At 44.6% G+C, this 18,151-nt stretch overlaps 1 protein-coding gene across 1 annotated transcript in view; it reads right to left on the minus strand.

The window, feature by feature from the left end:
* Window positions 1-5,135: 5,135 nt before the first annotated feature.
* The window catches only part of LOC310777586 (endothelin-converting enzyme 2-like), a 39,686-nt gene continuing 26,670 nt past the window's right edge, over window positions 5,136-18,151 (minus strand). Inside the window, exons 10-19 of the mRNA XM_083637957.1 lie at window positions 17,525-17,639; window positions 16,249-16,359; window positions 15,016-15,114; window positions 14,847-14,924; window positions 11,699-11,802; window positions 11,272-11,382; window positions 9,083-9,150; window positions 7,678-7,868; window positions 6,526-6,621; window positions 5,136-5,373 (exon numbers count right to left, since the gene is read on the minus strand). Of these exons, the coding sequence (XP_083494083.1) occupies window positions 5,197-5,373; window positions 6,526-6,621; window positions 7,678-7,868; window positions 9,083-9,150; window positions 11,272-11,382; window positions 11,699-11,802; window positions 14,847-14,924; window positions 15,016-15,114; window positions 16,249-16,359; window positions 17,525-17,639 (1,150 nt within the window). The 3' untranslated portion in view covers window positions 5,136-5,196. The remainder of the gene's footprint in view (window positions 5,374-6,525; window positions 6,622-7,677; window positions 7,869-9,082; window positions 9,151-11,271; window positions 11,383-11,698; window positions 11,803-14,846; window positions 14,925-15,015; window positions 15,115-16,248; window positions 16,360-17,524; window positions 17,640-18,151) is intronic.

An 18,151-nucleotide genomic window follows, 5' to 3' on the forward strand; every position in this document is an offset into this window, starting at 1 on the left:
ACCGCTCCTCATGTTTCCCCTCAAATATTGAAACCTTTATTTTATGAAATCACACCACATACACAGAACGCATACACAATTATAAGAGAACTGTTGAATTAAATAAGGCAGAGATTACACAGGTCCACACAGACAGTGGTCTCATATACAGTGGGTACAGCCTGCAGAGTGCTGGTGCTGGGATGGGCCTGGCTAAAGTCTGGAATCACATGTGTTTTGGTGGGACGGATGCCATTTTGTTTGGACTTGGTGACTGATTCCAAGAGGCCTTTATTGTGAAAATCCAAGACCAATTGTATCCGCAGTAAAAGATTACCGACACCGGTGACTCTTGCACGGCGCCCAGTATCAGTCCCTCCAGGATTGCGTGTGTGTGATTGTTGCGATCAAAACTGACTGATTTTGTAGCAGCTTTTCTCAAGAATTGCAAAATAATTTGGAAAGTCTTTTGTGATTTTTGATTTTCTTCTTCTAACTACTACCTAATGGCAACTTTTCCCCAAAACTGTAATGCAATTTGCATATTTCTTTGTATTAAATTGTTTGCGGTAAAATTATAATGCAATCGTAAATTGGAATGCAATTTGCAAAATTTTATGTATTTATTTTTTGTGGTAAAATTGTGGGGACTGGCAAAAATTGCAAGTTGAGGAACCTGTTCTACCCTTTTTGCTGAGAAATCATGTGAATTTTGAAAAATTGCAAGCTCCTACACATTTTGCGGAAATTGGATAAATTGGCATTAATTGTTGCGACGGATGGAAAGACCGCATTGCGGTAGGCTACTTCCAATGTAGCTACTGTCGACTTGTGGCACTTGTATGTTACTACAAACTACAGTTACATTATATAACAGGCACCAGGAGTTTACCGGTATTGTCTTTTCCTCTGTTTGCCCCACCCCCTGACCTTTATTTGTTCATGTCGACCACGCCCCCGGCCATTATGGGAGACCCGACTTTACTAGCGGCAACTATTAGAGAAAATACAGTAAATGTCAAGTAATCATTAACAGACTAATTAATACTTTCCAGTAGCACAGTTCTGTAGGCTAGCTCTAGTTTTTTTAAGCTGTAATTGAAAACGTTACTGAAGCCAATCCAGCAGGTCCGTGATTGGCTGGACTGGGACCGCCTACTTCCTGGTTCAGTGGCTCCCCCTGCAGGACAGCAGCATGGGGTCCTCATTCAGCACAAGTTTTATTAGGCCCGTATTAGGCATGATGGTTAGAAAAGTTGTCTGACTTGCTCCGCCTGCGTGAGCCACGGGCCTCTCATGAGAGCGAGGTGGGCGCAGATTTGGAGCGAGGCGCCGCACTTGCTCCCCACCAACTGCGCCCGACTGTGCAGGTCAGAGGATGACGAGAAATGCATCGATCTGTGCACCCATTGGTTCAACACAGGTGCATCACAAACCCACAGTAAAGTGTAGAAACTTAAATTTCATATCTATTCCTGTTACTCCATATTTTACATCTCGTCTGCTTTCCAGGCGAGGCAGCAGTCAACTCATACGAGCCTATTGTGGTGTAGTGACAGAGTGATGACATCATGGCACTCTACTGTGGTGTCTACTGACAGAATGATGATGACATCATTACGTTCTACTGGGGTGTCTACTGACCCCAGGCCTCCCATCCCATCACCACGACATGTTGGACTGACCCAGACACTGGCTCCTGATTGGTTGGACGGCTGACTGACAGAAAGAGCAGTTTTACTTCGTTTCGAACTCGAAACTCGTTCTCACTCGTAAAACCTGGGTTGTAGCACATCCCTAACGTTTGATCACTAATGGTAAGAGGGAGGGAGGCTACGCACACACAGCCACACGTACACACACATGCATGCACGCGTGTGCGCGCACACACACACACACACACACAACTGTATTAACTTGGTAGACAGTTCATTAAGCAGCAAACATGTTAATATCCCACAGACTAAGAAGTAAATATAAGTTAAAATTCATCATTTTTAACAAGAACAAAATTATCTTTGGCAAAAAGCAGCTTCCGCAGAATCTCTCTTCCATTTAGACACAACGACAGCACGATGGAGAGTTTACTGTGGGCTGAGCGGGAGTGGACAGCGATGTCATCAGCAGTGGTCACTCAGTGATGTCATCAGCAGTGGACAGTGATGTCACTGAAGGCAGTAGCAGGACAGGCCGATCCAAATCCAATCCAAACGTCTGGACTGCAAACTCATCTATGTGAGGTCACAGGGCTCAGGGGGGTGGGGCTATTGGGTCCTTCAAGTGAGCTTGTGTTTACCGTGAATACGACATAAGCTCATTTGAACGCCCCCCTCATGTGCTATTCACAACATGTTGTTAAGTGGACATTTCCGAGCGCTTGGAGTTCACAACTTGTGACGTGTCTTACGACGTTTTCACAAAATGGCAGATGCCATGGATGGTGGATGGAAACTACAGTAAATATATTGTCCTTTTAGCCGTATACAGCTTTTCATATAGTCATTTTATAATATGTCTGAGGAACATGTTGATATTCTCAACAGTCCAATGGAACTGGCAGCACTCACAGGTCAAGTTTCAAAAAGGATTTGAATCTGCACAGCAGCAGTACAACCAACAGACGAGTTTCAGCCTGTGGCTTTCCTCACTGTTAAAACACTTTAACATTGAGGAATTAATGAGACCGACTGCCCGGCTAGTTGATTGACTGACTGCTTTACTTGGTGACTGACAGACTGGTCCACTAACTGACGGACCAGTTTTCCGCCTGCTTCACTGCCTGACAAAATGTGACTTCCAATATGGCCATCTCCCTACTGACTTCCAATATGGCCGCCATGCTGTAAGCAGTCTGCAGACAGTACACCGTCACTCGCCGCCTCTCTTCCATCAGATAGTGTTTCCGTTGTCGTGTCGACCACACCAAACTGTGGAGGAGCTAATTTGGCTAGAGATGCACCAATCCGTCCCCCCCCCCCCAGTTCCAATCCAATTCCAATACCTGAATTTGGATATCTGACAATACCAATACTGATTCCGATCCACCATTACATAGTAGCTGGCTCCTACTGTGACATCATTACTATTTGGTTTGGTAATCAATTATCTCATAGAATTAGTTACCTGGTTCATAATATTCCACAATAATAAATTCAACAATGAATAAAGGTCATTAGATATTTCCAAAACAATTCATCCAATCAAAAATGATTAGAATAACATTTCAACAAAGTGACAATTAAACACCCCTGTGGTGAAGAAGTGGTGAACCCCCACAAATATTTATAAGATTAAAATATCTAGAAAACTGAGGGCATGTTGCTGGGTTAGGCCAGGGTGTATTCACACCTGTCTCGTTTGGAGCAGTTGTTTCCGAAACAGGGAGGGTTTTCCCCCTTGGTGCCGTTTTTGTTTGGGCACGTGTGAACACGCGCAATCGCGCTCGGATGCGGGACAAAACAAGCGGGCCGAGAGATCACCAAGAAAGGGTGGTCTGGTCTCGGTCCGCTTCCAAATGAACTCCGGAGCAGTTCGTGACTCCGCTGCACCCCGAACGCGTCTCTTTACAGCCAGACAGGCTGAGGTACCGGTCAATGTTTCCCCCGAAGTCGAATGTGTTTCACCGGGGGAACCGGTGCCTGCCTGGTCGTCAGGGGGCGGCGGAGGAGAGCGATATCATCTAACTGCAGAGCTGGAAAGCCCAGCACCTCGAGGGCAGCGCAGCGTATGACGGTGGGTGCGTGGTTTCATCCGAAACTGGGTTACACGCATCCCACGAGGCTATTACCGGTTTGCCAATCCTATTTGGACCGTTTGATTTGTGGCTGTGTGAACACAAACGAACCAAGGCACAAATGCAACAATTGTATCAATTAAGCCCCTGAATCGGAAAACAAAGCAAACGAGCTACAGGTGTGAAGACATCCTTAGCTAACTGCTAACGTTCATACAGTAGCTCACTACTACTACTTACTATCACTGTCTCATGTTGTGTTATGCTGGGTTCATGGTCCAGCGTAAGCTACGAACGGAATCTGGATCGGAACGTGGAACGGCGACGTCAGTCCGATATCCGACATGTGAATTACATCAGTATAGGCACCCGATACTGATATCCCGATACCAATACCCCATCTCTAAATTGGACTAGTTTCAGAATATTCTGAACTGTATGGTGCCTAGTCTACCACTGCACAAATATACATTCAGAAACTGGACGGTATGTGGGACCACGCAGGTGTGTCTGCAAGAACCTGCGTGATGATGATGCTAAGCTAACCTCTCCTTTCTATGAGCTCACAGAGAGAACCCAGCACTTCCTGTGATGTCATCGCAGTGGTATCAGAAAGAGAATGAGAGAGAGAGACAGAGAGAGGGAGGGAGAGAAAGAGAGATAGACAGAGTCAGACAGAGAGAGAGAGACTTTCACCAGGTTTAGATTTAGAGCATTCTATACTCAAGTCCTGAACACACACACACACACACACACACACACTCACACACACACACACACACACACACACACACACACACACACACACACACACACACACACACACACACACACACACACACACACACACACACACACACACACACACACACAGCCCACTAGTAATAAACAATAAGTCACAATAATTAACCACAAGACAGAAACAACAACAGTTCCGGCATCAAAATATTCTCCTCTTCCTCTGGTCCTTCATGTGTCCGTTAACGAGCCGTCAGTCCACTTCCTCGTTAGGTCCATCTAGTTTCCCTGGCAACTGACAGGAAGTGAGGCTAACCGCTGCGCCAGGTCGGCCCGTCGTCAATTAACATAATATTAGCTGTATGGAAATTAAATATTACACCCCCACCTGCTCATTAACAGAGTGATCTACTAATTCGCTGATTGATCTGTTAAAGTTACAATCTCGAAGATTTCCGTTTCTGTCCTCTTTGGCGACACCTATGGCGATGAGCAGTAATTGCAGGTGAGATCCAAAACGGTGCCTGTGTCACCACAGACACCCAGTTCATAAATGCTGCAATACTGAAAATGCAAAAGGCTTCCATCAATGGGGCCATAGGCTCAATCGCCACTGCGTTAACTCAGTTGGTGATAGTGACTTAACAGACATTTATTTACATGAGAATCTTTGAGAGGATCACTTGAATCACCAGACTGACTTGCTAATGAACAGAGTGCCCTGTAGGGTGCCTGTGTGGGTCTCTCTACCACACCTCACAGCGCGTCCCGCTGTTCATGGGCGAGCCTGCGGGGCAGCTGAAGTGACGGCTGAAGTCGGGGGAGTTGGCAAGCGTGCCGATGACGCGGTAACGAGGCGGGCTGTGGGGGTCGGTCACCAGGCCCTCGTGAGCGCTCTCTGGTGTCCGCACTGAGCACCACACCTACATACGCACGCACGCACGCACGCACACACACACACACACACACGCGCGCACACACACACACGCACACACACACACACACACACACACACACACACACACACACACACACACACACACACACACACACACACACACACACACACACACACACACACACAGGTGGCACAGGACAAGTATATGTCAGTGTCTACAGTGTCCGTATCTATACTGTCTATACCAGCTGATTCTCAACATTGATCATAAAGGACCCTAATCGAGTCCACATTAGAGCCACAGACCCCCCGGGGACACGATGAGATTTTGTGTCCAAATCCAAATCTGATCATATTTTTATTGTCAGATTTGATTTAGTTCAGAATTCGGTGACTGTCTATATTGTAGAGATATTTATTTACCTTTATTTATACTCGGAAAACCTATTGAGGACGAATCCTCATATACAATGGTGCCGAGAGTAAAAGCAACAGATAAAATACATGAAAAAAACAACAACAATCAAACAAGAAAACAAGATTACAAAAGTGAAGTAAATACAAAATGACGTACAAAAAATAAAAATACAAAGGCAGGTAAGTAAAAGATAACAGATACATTTAGGGTTGGCACCCATCCCTTAAAATACGGAATTGCCCCGTATCTGACAGTTAGATCATGCGTCCCGTTTTGTCCTGGTTTGTTCCATATTTTCATCCCACCCGCATTGCGTGATGAAAACCCACCCTACTCTGCAACCCACCCTACTCTGCATCTGGCTACTGCTGCCAGATTGGTTAGTTTGAGGGCATCAATCAGGATCAGGCTGACCCTCTGCTCTCTGATTGGCTCTGATCTGGTGTGAGCCAATCAGAGTGCAGAGATGGGGCGGGTCTTTGCAGAATGCAAATTGAAAACTCTCTCCAAGTTGCAGAAATACAGACCCCACATTGAGAGCCACTGGTCTATACTGTGTGTAGTGTCATTGGTGTGTATACTGTGTGTAGTGTCAGTGGTGTGTATACTGTGTGTAGTGTGTGTCATGTCACTGTCCTCCCACCTTTGTGTGTGTGTGTGTGTGTGTGTGTGTGTGTGTGTGTGTGTGTGTGTGTGTGTGTGTGTGTGTGTGTGTGTGTGTGTGTGTGTGTGTGTGTGTGTGAGAGAGTGTCCTCCCACCTGGGCGAATCCCACAAAGAAGAGCTGGTCATTGGTCAGGTTGACGGCAGGAAGTCTCTTCTCCTCTCCGTTCTTCTGAACCCACGACCTGTAGGCCTGCAAGCAACACAGAGCTTCGTGTTGGTTTAGGATTCTTCATTCAGAGTGTTTCTTTAGTAACCTTGTGAGGCAGCTGGATTCACGTGAGATCATGAGATCACGAGATCACGACGACACGACACATTCATCTTTCCATGCTCCAATCTCTTCGTTTGAATCTGAACTACCGGTGGTTCGCACCGATCGGTGTCCTACGAGGCAGCTATGATCGGGGTTTGTTGTGACGCCAGCGAGAGCAAGCCTGTGATAGACGTGGTTTTACATCTGGCTCTCACGTGATTTTATGTATGGTTGTTACGTGGTTTTAAACAAGTTTACCAAACACAAAGTTGCTCCAAACGTTGCTCTTAATTCATTTCATAATGTATCCAAACAAAATCCAAACCAATGTGGTACAAAGTGCTGAAATAAAATAGTGGTCGAAAGACCAACGCGGGTTCAGCAGGTGGGGCGGGCCCTCACCTGCTCCTAGGTTTCCAGAATAAAATGCATACAACCCAGAGCTAGGCTATAAGAAACAAATTCATACTTAATGCAAAATTCATATGATTTGAATATCAAAAACATAGCATTACCATAAAATACATATATATATATATTTTAAACTCTTCCTTCTTTATTTTTAGAACGGCTGCGACACCATTTTGAATGTGGGACTCTCAACAAAGTTGCCTGCATCTTCGTGAAAGGCGTGGGGGCTAAATTTGTTTATTAAACTTCATAGATACACTGAGAAATTAACCTTTGCTCTCCACGATCACAGAATTGTCACGGATGACAAACCGACAGAGCGATAGAGCATAGTATTATTATTATTATTATTATATTATTATTATTATAGTATTGTGTTATTTTGTGTGGCAATATATCATCGTATCACAGGAATGCAAAATATCACAATACTTTATCACATAAATTGTGTAATGCAACATTTATGAGAGTGATGGCCGTCTGTGTGACAATCCCATTTTCAGATAGTTCAGTGGGAGGGTACAGTTTTTACAGTTTTTACAGTTTTTACAGTTCAGTTTGGTACAGAGATCGGGTACTAACATGATAGGCGGCCTTCAGGCCTCCATTGTCGGCGATGTTTTCTCCCAGCGTCTGCTTGCCGTTGACGTGTTCTCCGTTGACGGTGTACTTGCTGTACTGCTCCGTCATGCACTCTGTCCTCTGACCAAACGCCTCCACCGAAGAGTTCTGCCACCAGGGCCTCAGGTTGCCGTCCTTATCATACTCCCGCCCTGACAGACAGACACACAGACAGGCAGGCAGACAGACAGACAGGCAGACAGGCAGGCAGACAGACAGACAGACAGACAGACACAGAGACAGGCAGGCAGGCAGGCAGGCAGACAGACAGACAGACAGACAGACACACAGACAGAAAGACAGACAGACAGACAGACAGACAGACAGACACACAGACAGACAGACAGACAGGCAGGCAGACAGACAGACAGACACACAGACAGGCAGGCAGGCAGGCAGACAGACAGACAGACAGACAGACACACAGACAGAAAGACAGACAGACAGACAGACAGGCAGGCAGACAGACAGACAGACAGACAGAAAGACAGACAGACAGACAGGCAGACACACAGACAGACAGACAGACAGAAAGACAGACAGACAGACAGACAGACAGACAGACAGAAAGACAGACAGACAGACAGACAGACAGGCAGACAGACAGGCAGACAGGCAGGCAGACAGACAGGCAGACAGACAGACAGACAGACAGACAGGCAGGCAGACAGACAGACAGGCAGGCAGACAGACAGGCAGGCAGACAGACAGGCAGACGGGCAGGCAGACAGACAGACAGAGAGACAGGCAGACAGACAGGCAGACAGGTAGGCAGACAGACAGACAGACAGACAGACAGACAGAAATGATATGAATATCTCTCCCAACACTGTTTGTCATAGAGTTTCTCACAGAGTCTCATAGTTTCCTAGTGTTCATCATGTTTTGTAGGTTTTCCTCCAGTGTCTCCTGTTGTTTTGTCTCCTTCAGTCTCTGGTTTCGCTCAGATTGTACAGCTAATTGTATTTGCATGTTTCCTTCTGGTGATACAATCCTTGACCTGCTTGGTGATGTATGGCTTGCTATTTGGGAACGTCTTTTCGGGGATCACAGTGTTGATGCAGAATAGGGTTAGGGTTAGTCTGTAGTAACCTCTGTAGCGTAATCTAGACTTTCTTCCCCAGAAAAAATGTCCCAATGTCCCCAAAAAATAGGAACTACGAGAGATGGTACTTTTTTTTAAATCCTGTTTGAATTGTGCCATGAGGTCCACATGTAAATGTCGTCCATTTAAAAGATAACTATGCATATCAAGAAAGTCACAGTTTGTCGTGAACTTAACGTAACGTCACAATTTGTCGTGGACGTAACGTAACGTAACGTAACGTTTTGTATGAAACCTCTCAATCAACTGATGTAAACTCACCCTGGTCGTCAAAGGCGTGCGTGAGTTCATGACCCATCACCACCCCGATCCCTCCGAAGTTCAACGCCCTGCACACACACACACACACACACACACACACACACACACACACACACACACACACACACACACACACACACACACACACACACGTATGTTGTAGAAATGCTCCAAAGACCTTAGGCATTTAGAACCAACACATAGAAACAGCCTCTCCCGGGCATCCAGGTAGTGTAGCGGTAGTGTTCTGAAGATTCCCTTTAGTTTTTCCACTTCCTCTCCTCACCTAGTTCACTTCCTCATATAGGTGAGCTCCCACACTTCTCCAGATAGCACTCCACCTCTGCATACACTTCTATTACCTTCAGATAAAGGTTGTAAGCTCACCTGTAACTATCGGTGACATTCCTGATACCATCCACTTCCATGATCTTTAGACATATGTTGTAAACACATCCCAGTGTATCGGCGACATTTGGGAACCCTCAGTATTGTGCTAACGCTAACTTTCACAATAGACCCTTTTCACGGGGGCCATTTTGTGTCGAAAAGGCAGGGTAAACACAGGTGCAAGCAACACACTAATGAGGGTTTCAAACTTCCATGATTGGAATTTGGAAACCCTCATTAGTGTTTTGCTTGCACCTGTGCTTACCCTGCCTTTTCGACACAAAATGGCCCCCGTGAAAAGGGTCTATAGCGAACAAGCCCCCCACTTGGCTCATTCAGGGCAGGCTTAGTTTTATAACTTTTACCTGCCGTTCCTGCACATCACAGCACAGGCTAAATGATGCGACACAAATATACATTATGTAAAGTCATGGCATAAATGTGTTTTTATTGAAAAAGTGGGCATCAAGTAAGCTAAAGTCTCGTTGGAGTGGACATCACAATGCAACCGTGTTCCGGTCGTCAAACTTCCCAATCATGGCTATAACACGTTGTATTTTCGAGGGATATACTGTATATACCCCCATCGCAGTATGTTATACTCAGGGTTTACATTTCATTTTATTTAATTTTCTTTTGTCCAATATTCAAATATTCCAGAATTGCATGTTGTGTTAAAAATAAATATTATTTCTATCCAACACTTTTTAGCCTGATTTGGTTGTTTTCTTGTAAAAAAGCGATGCCGCCGCTAAGCTTTCTGGGAAATATCCAAACACCGCTGGTAGGAGAAGGGAGGGGAGGGGTGGATGGGAAGAAGGCTGTGAATGAAGTCACACATGGGCGAGCAGGAAATGCACAGAGCAGGTCTGCCATTGGCTCTGAAATGTGCCCGCCCACAAAAGTTCATCCTATCCAAATGTGGAGTGGGTGGATTTGAAAGCCTGAAAACTGCACGCCCTTTTTTGAAAAACTGACTTGACCCACGGCTGAGTGATCACTCTTGTTGTTGCTGTTGAATATCACTTTCATTATCGGTAGTGCATTGTAGTAACAAAACTAGCTTGGTAGTTAGGAAGTTGCAAGTTAGGTGCCTTTTTGTGATTGGCCACACCCACTGCTATGTCCCCTTTTGGCCAGTGGGCGTGCAAAGTGAATCAGTTCTAAGTTTGGCCCCATGACCAACCTTTCTGCCAAGTTTGGTGTAAATCTGTTGATAACGTTTTGAGATATTGTGCAGACAGACAGACAAGCAGGGGCGAAAACATACAGTAACCTCCCAGCCAAGTCTGTTGGTGGAGATAAAAATGGCTACCTAATGAACCCCAACAGAAGCAGATCTGAAAAAAGGAGGCTTCAGGTCAATATTAGAGGAAATACGGGAGTCAACTTCCTCTTACACTGAGAGAAACTGTTTAGTCTGTTTAATCTGCTGATGGTTCACAGCAGAGGAGACAGAACAGACAGGCAGACAGACAGGCAGGCAGACAGACACACACACAGACAGACAGGCAGACAGACAGACAGACAGACACACACACACACAGACAGGCAGACAGACACACACACACACAGACAGGCAGACAGACAGACACACACACAGACAGGCAGACAGACACACACACAGACAGACAGGCAGACAGACACACACACACACACAGACAGGCAGACAGACACACACACAGACAGGCAGACAGACACACACACAGACAGGCAGACACACACACACACACACACACACACACACACACACACAGACAGGCAGACAGACAGACACACACACAGACAGGCAGACATACTTTGGGTGGTCGTGGGCGTAGAAAGGCGCCTGCAGGATCCCAGCTGGGAAGACGATGCCGTTCTTAGTGGGCATGTAGTAAGCATTCACCGTAGGAGGAGTCATACTCCACCTAGAGGAGAGGGGAGCAGAGAGGAGTAGAGGAAAGGAGAGGATGAGAGGAGTAGAGGACAGTTATTTTTAAAAACTGTGACAGTTCACACAACTTTAACATGAGATAGGCTACATTATACATCAGACTCTTGAGCTACTTCTGCTCTCATTCAGAATGTCAAATACAAGCGATGTGATGTATAGTTTTTGAGATATTAAAGTTTGTTTGGCACAACTCATACTAACTGCTGCGGGGTTCCACATTTCTGGGTGGTTGTGATGTCACGCTGATTCGTCCTATAATAATAATAATTTGTGTTGTGCGGTTGTCTCACTGGTCTTTGTTGGGAGTTTTCCTCAGCTGGTCGGCCATCACTCTGGCTGAGAAGTTGTAGAAGTTCAACATGTTCTGGAAGAAGCTCTCGTCTGACACTTCATACTGGAACAGAACAGAACAGAACAGAACAGAACAGAACAGAACAGAACAGAACAGAACAGAACAGAACAGACTGTCATTATTCAGATGTCATTTTTCAGATGTCATGGCAGATACATGTAGATGCCTGCAGACCTATGCTGCAGACAGACAGGCATGGGGCAGCAGAGATTAAGACATTCTGCTGACAGACAGCAGAGGATGCTTAATAGTTTGTTCTCATTGGTTATTCTTTCCAGAGGTGGAAAGAAGCACTGATCCTAATCCTAATCAAGAACAAGTATTGTTGCTTTAGCGAAAATTAACTCTCAAGTACAAGTACAATTAATAGTCCGGGAAATTACTCAAGTAAGAGTAAAAAAGTAGCCTGTTTAAAAGTACAAGTAAAAGTACAATTGCATTACTTTAAAATTCAAGTTTTATTTACATCCCTATTCTTCCTGGGGTCCCCAAAACAGACTTCACATAGTGACAGTGCAAACAAACAAAGTTACATCATAACACACAACATACACATAACATACCTACAAAAACAGACCAAAACAAATTACGTACAACAAGACAAACTCCTGATCGGTTAATAATACAATATAGTATAATTAGCATTTTTCATTCATTGTCTAAGTTTATTTCCTATTTATGGAGCACACCTGGTTAAAAAAGAAAGAAAGAAAAGAAAGTCAGTGTTCTTTAAGATAAATATGTGGTCCTGGTATCTGTCGCCTTTTTCCACTATCCATGACTTTGCGACCGTTTGTTCTTCCAACAGCCAGTTCTATTAGCAAAACAAAACATTGATTAGCCACTTTTACACGGAGATCCCGCAATATTGCCGTTACGAATGCCCGCAACGAGTACCGCAACGAGTCAGTGTTGCATTTTTACACAGACAATTCTTTTACACAGCGCGAGGAGGCATGCCATTCTCCTATGACGTTCTATCGTCGCCATGGAGATGTGAACTAGCGCTGCAGAGGGAATACAAAATATTGCGGGTGATCAGAGGGGGATATCCTCACCTACTACGACTTACAGAGGGATTTATCAGACGCACACAAAAAAGCCTCCCTGTGGAGCGTTTGTGGATTGTTTTGAGGAGAGACTGACAGAGAGGGAACCCTCAGACCACCACTCACCACAGATGTAGACGCATCCTAAAAAGGGAAAAAAAGGGGGGAAATGCTGCGGGCGAGATAAACAACGATAGAGAGGTCCTCCGATTGACAGGTCCTTAAGCTTATTATTATTATGTCCGTTCATTTTGCCTAACGTCAACAGCTTTTGAGCATAAATAGCCGAAACTACTTACTCATAAACTGTAGGCACGGACCATTCGTCCTGGCGCCCCTGTTGCAGTCATGGATCGTATAGGCCACTTTTTTTACTTTCACTTATGCCTTTCCCCTTTTTATTGCTGTGCAGGCCCGCTCCAACCCATTACGCAGAGTACGCAGACTGCGTAGGGCATCACGTGACTGAGGGCACCAAAAAAAAAAAAAATTTTTTTTTGGTGCCTTCAGTCAGGCCACTCACTGAACAGCAGGCCAGGCGCTGCCTACTGGTTTACTAGTGGTTTTATTACTTTATTCAGGGTGCATCTCATTGTAAAATTGGACTCGGCCCAAATTGGGCTTCAAACGGCCCAAATTGGGCTTCAACCGGCCCAAATCTGGCTTCAACTGGCCCAAATCTGGCTTCAACTGGCCCAAATCGGGCTTCAGACGGTCCAAATCTGGCTTCAAACAGCCCAAATTGGGCTTCAAACAGCCCAAATTTTTCACGCACGTCGGCCTGTATCGGCCTGGCCTGCTTGGTATCTAATGCCCGGCCTGAATTATGATCCCAGTCCGCCCCTGCTTGCATGTACAGTTTAACAATCACTTGTTTGCTGACATGTACAGTAATTCTAACAATTGTTTGTTTCCCACATGTAATGAAATGTGAGATACACTAGTATCGTTCATAATTAATGATTTTGCAGTCTTTCGTTTGACAGTTATTGAAAGTTTTACGGGGGGGGGGGGGGGGGCACCACAGAACAATTACGCTTAGGGCACCCAAATGGCCAGGATCGGCCCTGTTGCTGTGACGGACGTTACGTTCAAATCTATTCTATTCCTATATGGAGTTATGGATTTGTTGGGATATAGACTATTTAGTAGGGCTAATCCCCCCCCCTTCTTTGTATTGAATTATAGCCTATGCTTTGGTTAACTTATTTCTGATAGTATAACTTCAATCTGGAGGTGGTTTCCCCTGTAATTTTGTTTATGAATCAGCTGAGCTTTGCTCCGTCTTCCCGCGGGTTACCCTTTTAAACAGATGTTGATTCGGGGCTGATACTACGTCCACTGGCGGAACGAATGGCGTCACAAAATGACTCAATGATGCCGCAACGATGGCGGCGTTCACAGGCTGTCTAAGAGGGGCTAAAGACCCCGTACCGCACCCTGATGTGGGGCAGGATGACCCCTGGTCCCGACTGAGTGTCAAAGGGGAGGCAAGGTTCCCCAACCATCGCCGCCTCCTCTGCAAACCATGTGGACTTTGTCAGCCTGTACACCTCACTCCTTCTGCATTGGTGGGACTACCTCTGCAGCTGCTGGTCTCAGCATCTATTCTGAAAGCGATGTATATATATATATATATATTTTTTTTCCTGTTTGTTCTTGTTTTTCATGTTCTGAAAACGTAAAATAAAATATTGGAAAAAACAACACGCTCGGACATCGATGGGTCATTCTCCAAAATCGGTTCAATGTTAGATTTATTAAGTCGGAGTTACTAAGTTTACGGCTATCTCAAATATTATTTGGGTTTCGAATGGATAAATGGATACGAGTGTTCCTTAATAAATTGTCATTAAGCCGACTTAATTGATTCACTGAATTACTTAGTTATTTACAAGTTTCATTCCAAGTGTCTTTGAGACTTTAAATTGTTTTGATTTTTACATTTTGTTTTGAGTGAGAAGAGGAAAAGTGCCTCCTACAGCCTGCCTCCCTCTACTGCAGATGTATGCGTGATGATTGACAGCTGTCACTCACCCCATCATAGACGTCGTCCAGTTCTTTGGAGTCCAGGATGAATTCTGGGAAACCAATCATATCGTAGATGGCATCTGCCTAACGAGGGAGAGACAGACAGGTAGTCCTATGAGCACCTCCTCTTTTATTAGATCTGTCTACCTGTCTGTCTGTCTATCTGTCTGTCTACCTTGTCTTTAGCAGCCTGTCTGGTCTGTTGGTCCATCCATCTCAGTCGATCCAGAGCTTCTTTAAACGCCGAGCGGATCTCATTAATCATCTCCTCAGCCTGAGAGACAGGTAGACAGACAGACAGACAGACAGGCAAGTAGACAGACAGACAGACAGACAGACAGGTAGACAGACAGACAGACAGGTGAAAACATGTGTTAGTTAAACTAACCTAGTAATTTAAAGTGATATTTGTCTCGATGTGCTAACTGAACTTAACTAGTAAAGTATAGATCATGATATGCTACGTCTACTGTACTGAATAGGGATGTCACAATATATCGTCCCACAATATATCGCAATATCAAAACGTGACAATATGTATCGTTGAGATTAAATCTCATATCGCGAGAAAAAGAAGCTGAACATGGTGGCACTGATCTGCATCTGATTGCATGCTCGCTCTCCTTTTCATTGCTTTGTTTGAACAGACGAGGGACGTTACAGACACGGAGGATGAAAATGGTGAAATTACTCAAATTAGCATGGAAGATGCCCCCTCAACTTACAAATCGATCGCAAAAAAATATTGTTAAAATATCGTATCGTAATCGTGAACCCAATATCGTGTATCGTATCGTATCGTGAACTGAGTGTATCGTGACACCCCTAGTACTGAATGTATCTAGCTTGGTTAAAACCATCCTGATCATGTGACCTCACATCACATCAGTCTGGACTTCCAGCTGCCCACTAGTGTCTTCAAACAGACACGTTGGCTCCTGCTCCCAGCTAACCCGTCTGTACTTCCTGCAGGGAAGAGTTGGTCAGAAAAGAGAGAAAAAAGGAGCTTCTTGGATACTTATAGACAGGTTTTAATTACGACCTGCAATAGGTAAACAAACAATGTACATCTTCAATAGACAGGGGCACAAAACGCAATGCGTTTCAACCTCTCTGGTCTTCGTCAGGCTGTAGGGCCTGATTGGCCTGATTGGCTGCTTACATCATCAACTATGTCCCTGGCTGGCCTGGATACATTGTAATTTCAGGAAATTGCTGGAAGTCCAGACAGACTGTGAGATCTGATCAGGATGATTTGACCAGGCTAGAATTTATCTACGGTACACTAACGTACAATATCACATGAGACCAATAGCATGCCATGGGCTCCTCACTATCTCCTTGTTTTACGTAAAGTAATGTAAATTACTGTGAGTATTTCTGGTAGTATTAGTTTGATATCACTCACGATCTCCTTGCTGTGTTTGTCAAAGGTTGCCTTAACGAAGAGCGCTCCCAGAGCGAAGCCCAGCGTGTCGTCAGTGTTCCCGATACACGTCTGCCAGCGGGGCGTGCAGGACTGCAACCAACCACAACCAGTTAGAACCAGTTAGAATCAATTAGAACCAGACACAGCCAGTTAGAACCAGTTAGAACTATAGGGCTGCAACGATTATACATTTTGATGTACGGATTATAGTCTGAGGAAAAACCACGGTTTTTACGGTTATTATTGCTGTGTAAAAATCACATGAGCATTCTTTGAATAGAGGTTTTATTGTATTTTCCCCACAATTTTTTAACAGTTGCTGCCTTTCGAAAGACAAAAATAATACAGTAACTGTTAGGGAATGGACTTTTAACCACTCCTCATCCGCTAAATGTATATATAACAGCTGATATAAACCAAATGAATTGAAGCCAGGAATCCAGGAAGATGTCTTATGAAAGATAATTATGCTACAGTGAGTTACAATGACATGACATCTCACACATATAGGACTGCTCCTTTTGCTGAGACCTTGGTCAGTACATCGAGTTCCATAACAACTGATAACTCGCTCAGTCAGATTGGAGCAGCGCAGACACATTTATCCGCCCCTCTTCTCTCTGTTTTTCTCTGTCCTGCCTTACACTATAAAGCGTATGTCAAATTGTGACATCGCCGCTGAATATTTGGACTCTGTACATTGATCAGATGGTACATTGAGATTCAGTCCTCTGACAATACATATTGCCAGAGAATGTTATGGTAATAAATATACTTTCATAAGACATCTTCCTGGATTCCTGGCTTCAATTCATTTGGTTTATATCAGCTGTTATATATACATTTAGCGGATGAGGAGTGGTTAAAATTCCATAACCAAAACATGCCATGCCTAGATTAACTTTGATTGGACTAGTTGATTTAGACTATTTAACTGTTTTAGGCAAAACACTGCCCATGTGCATAATTTACCGAGATTTTATGATACAAAGTGGGTTGATAAAAATGCATTGTATATCTGCACTCCTACACATATTTACAATATTTAATACTCTGATTCTTACTGTCCATATTGCCCAGTTTTTGCTATATTTCTTGCTATCTTTTGCTATCTTTTTTCAATTCTTGCCCTTATTTGTGACTTTTAGTATTTGACATTTTGTTTTTCTTATGAGCAGTTGTTGCTGGCCTTGCCTACCAATGCCCTTGTGTTATACTGTGCATCAAATCAATAGAGGGGTGTGAGGTAGAGCACCTTCTTGTTGCCGTACAGACTCTCCAGCAGTTTGTCCTGGGCATTCTCAAAGCGCTGGTCCAGACTGGCCACACTCTTCTGCACCAGCGTCCACATCATGTAGTTATTCAACAGACTGGAGAGAGACAGACAGACAGACAGACAGACAGACAGACACATCATGTAGTTATTCAACAGACTGGAGAGAGACAGACAGACAGACAGACAGACAGACAGACAGACAGACAGACAGACAGACAGACAGAAAGACAGACACATCATGTAGTTTTTCAACAGACTGGAGAGAGACAGACAGACAGACAGACAGACAGACAGACAGACACATCATGTAGTTATTCAACAGACTGGAGAGAGACAGACAGACAGACAGACAGAGAGATAGACAGACAGACAGACAGACAGACAGACAGACAGACAGACAGACAGACAGGCAGACAGACAGACACATCATGTAGTTTATTCAACAGACTGGAGAGAGAGAGACAGACAGGCAGACAGACAGAAAGACAGACACATCATGTAGTTATTCAACAGACTGGAGAGAGACAGACAGACAGACAGACAGACAGACAGACAGACAGACAGACAGACAGACAGAAAGACAGACACATCATGTAGTTATTCAAC

This window comes from Poromitra crassiceps (assembly GCF_964638095.1).
Source record: "Poromitra crassiceps genome assembly, chromosome: 5".
In the NCBI taxonomy this organism is placed as follows: domain Eukaryota; kingdom Metazoa; phylum Chordata; class Actinopteri; order Beryciformes; family Melamphaidae; genus Poromitra; species Poromitra crassiceps.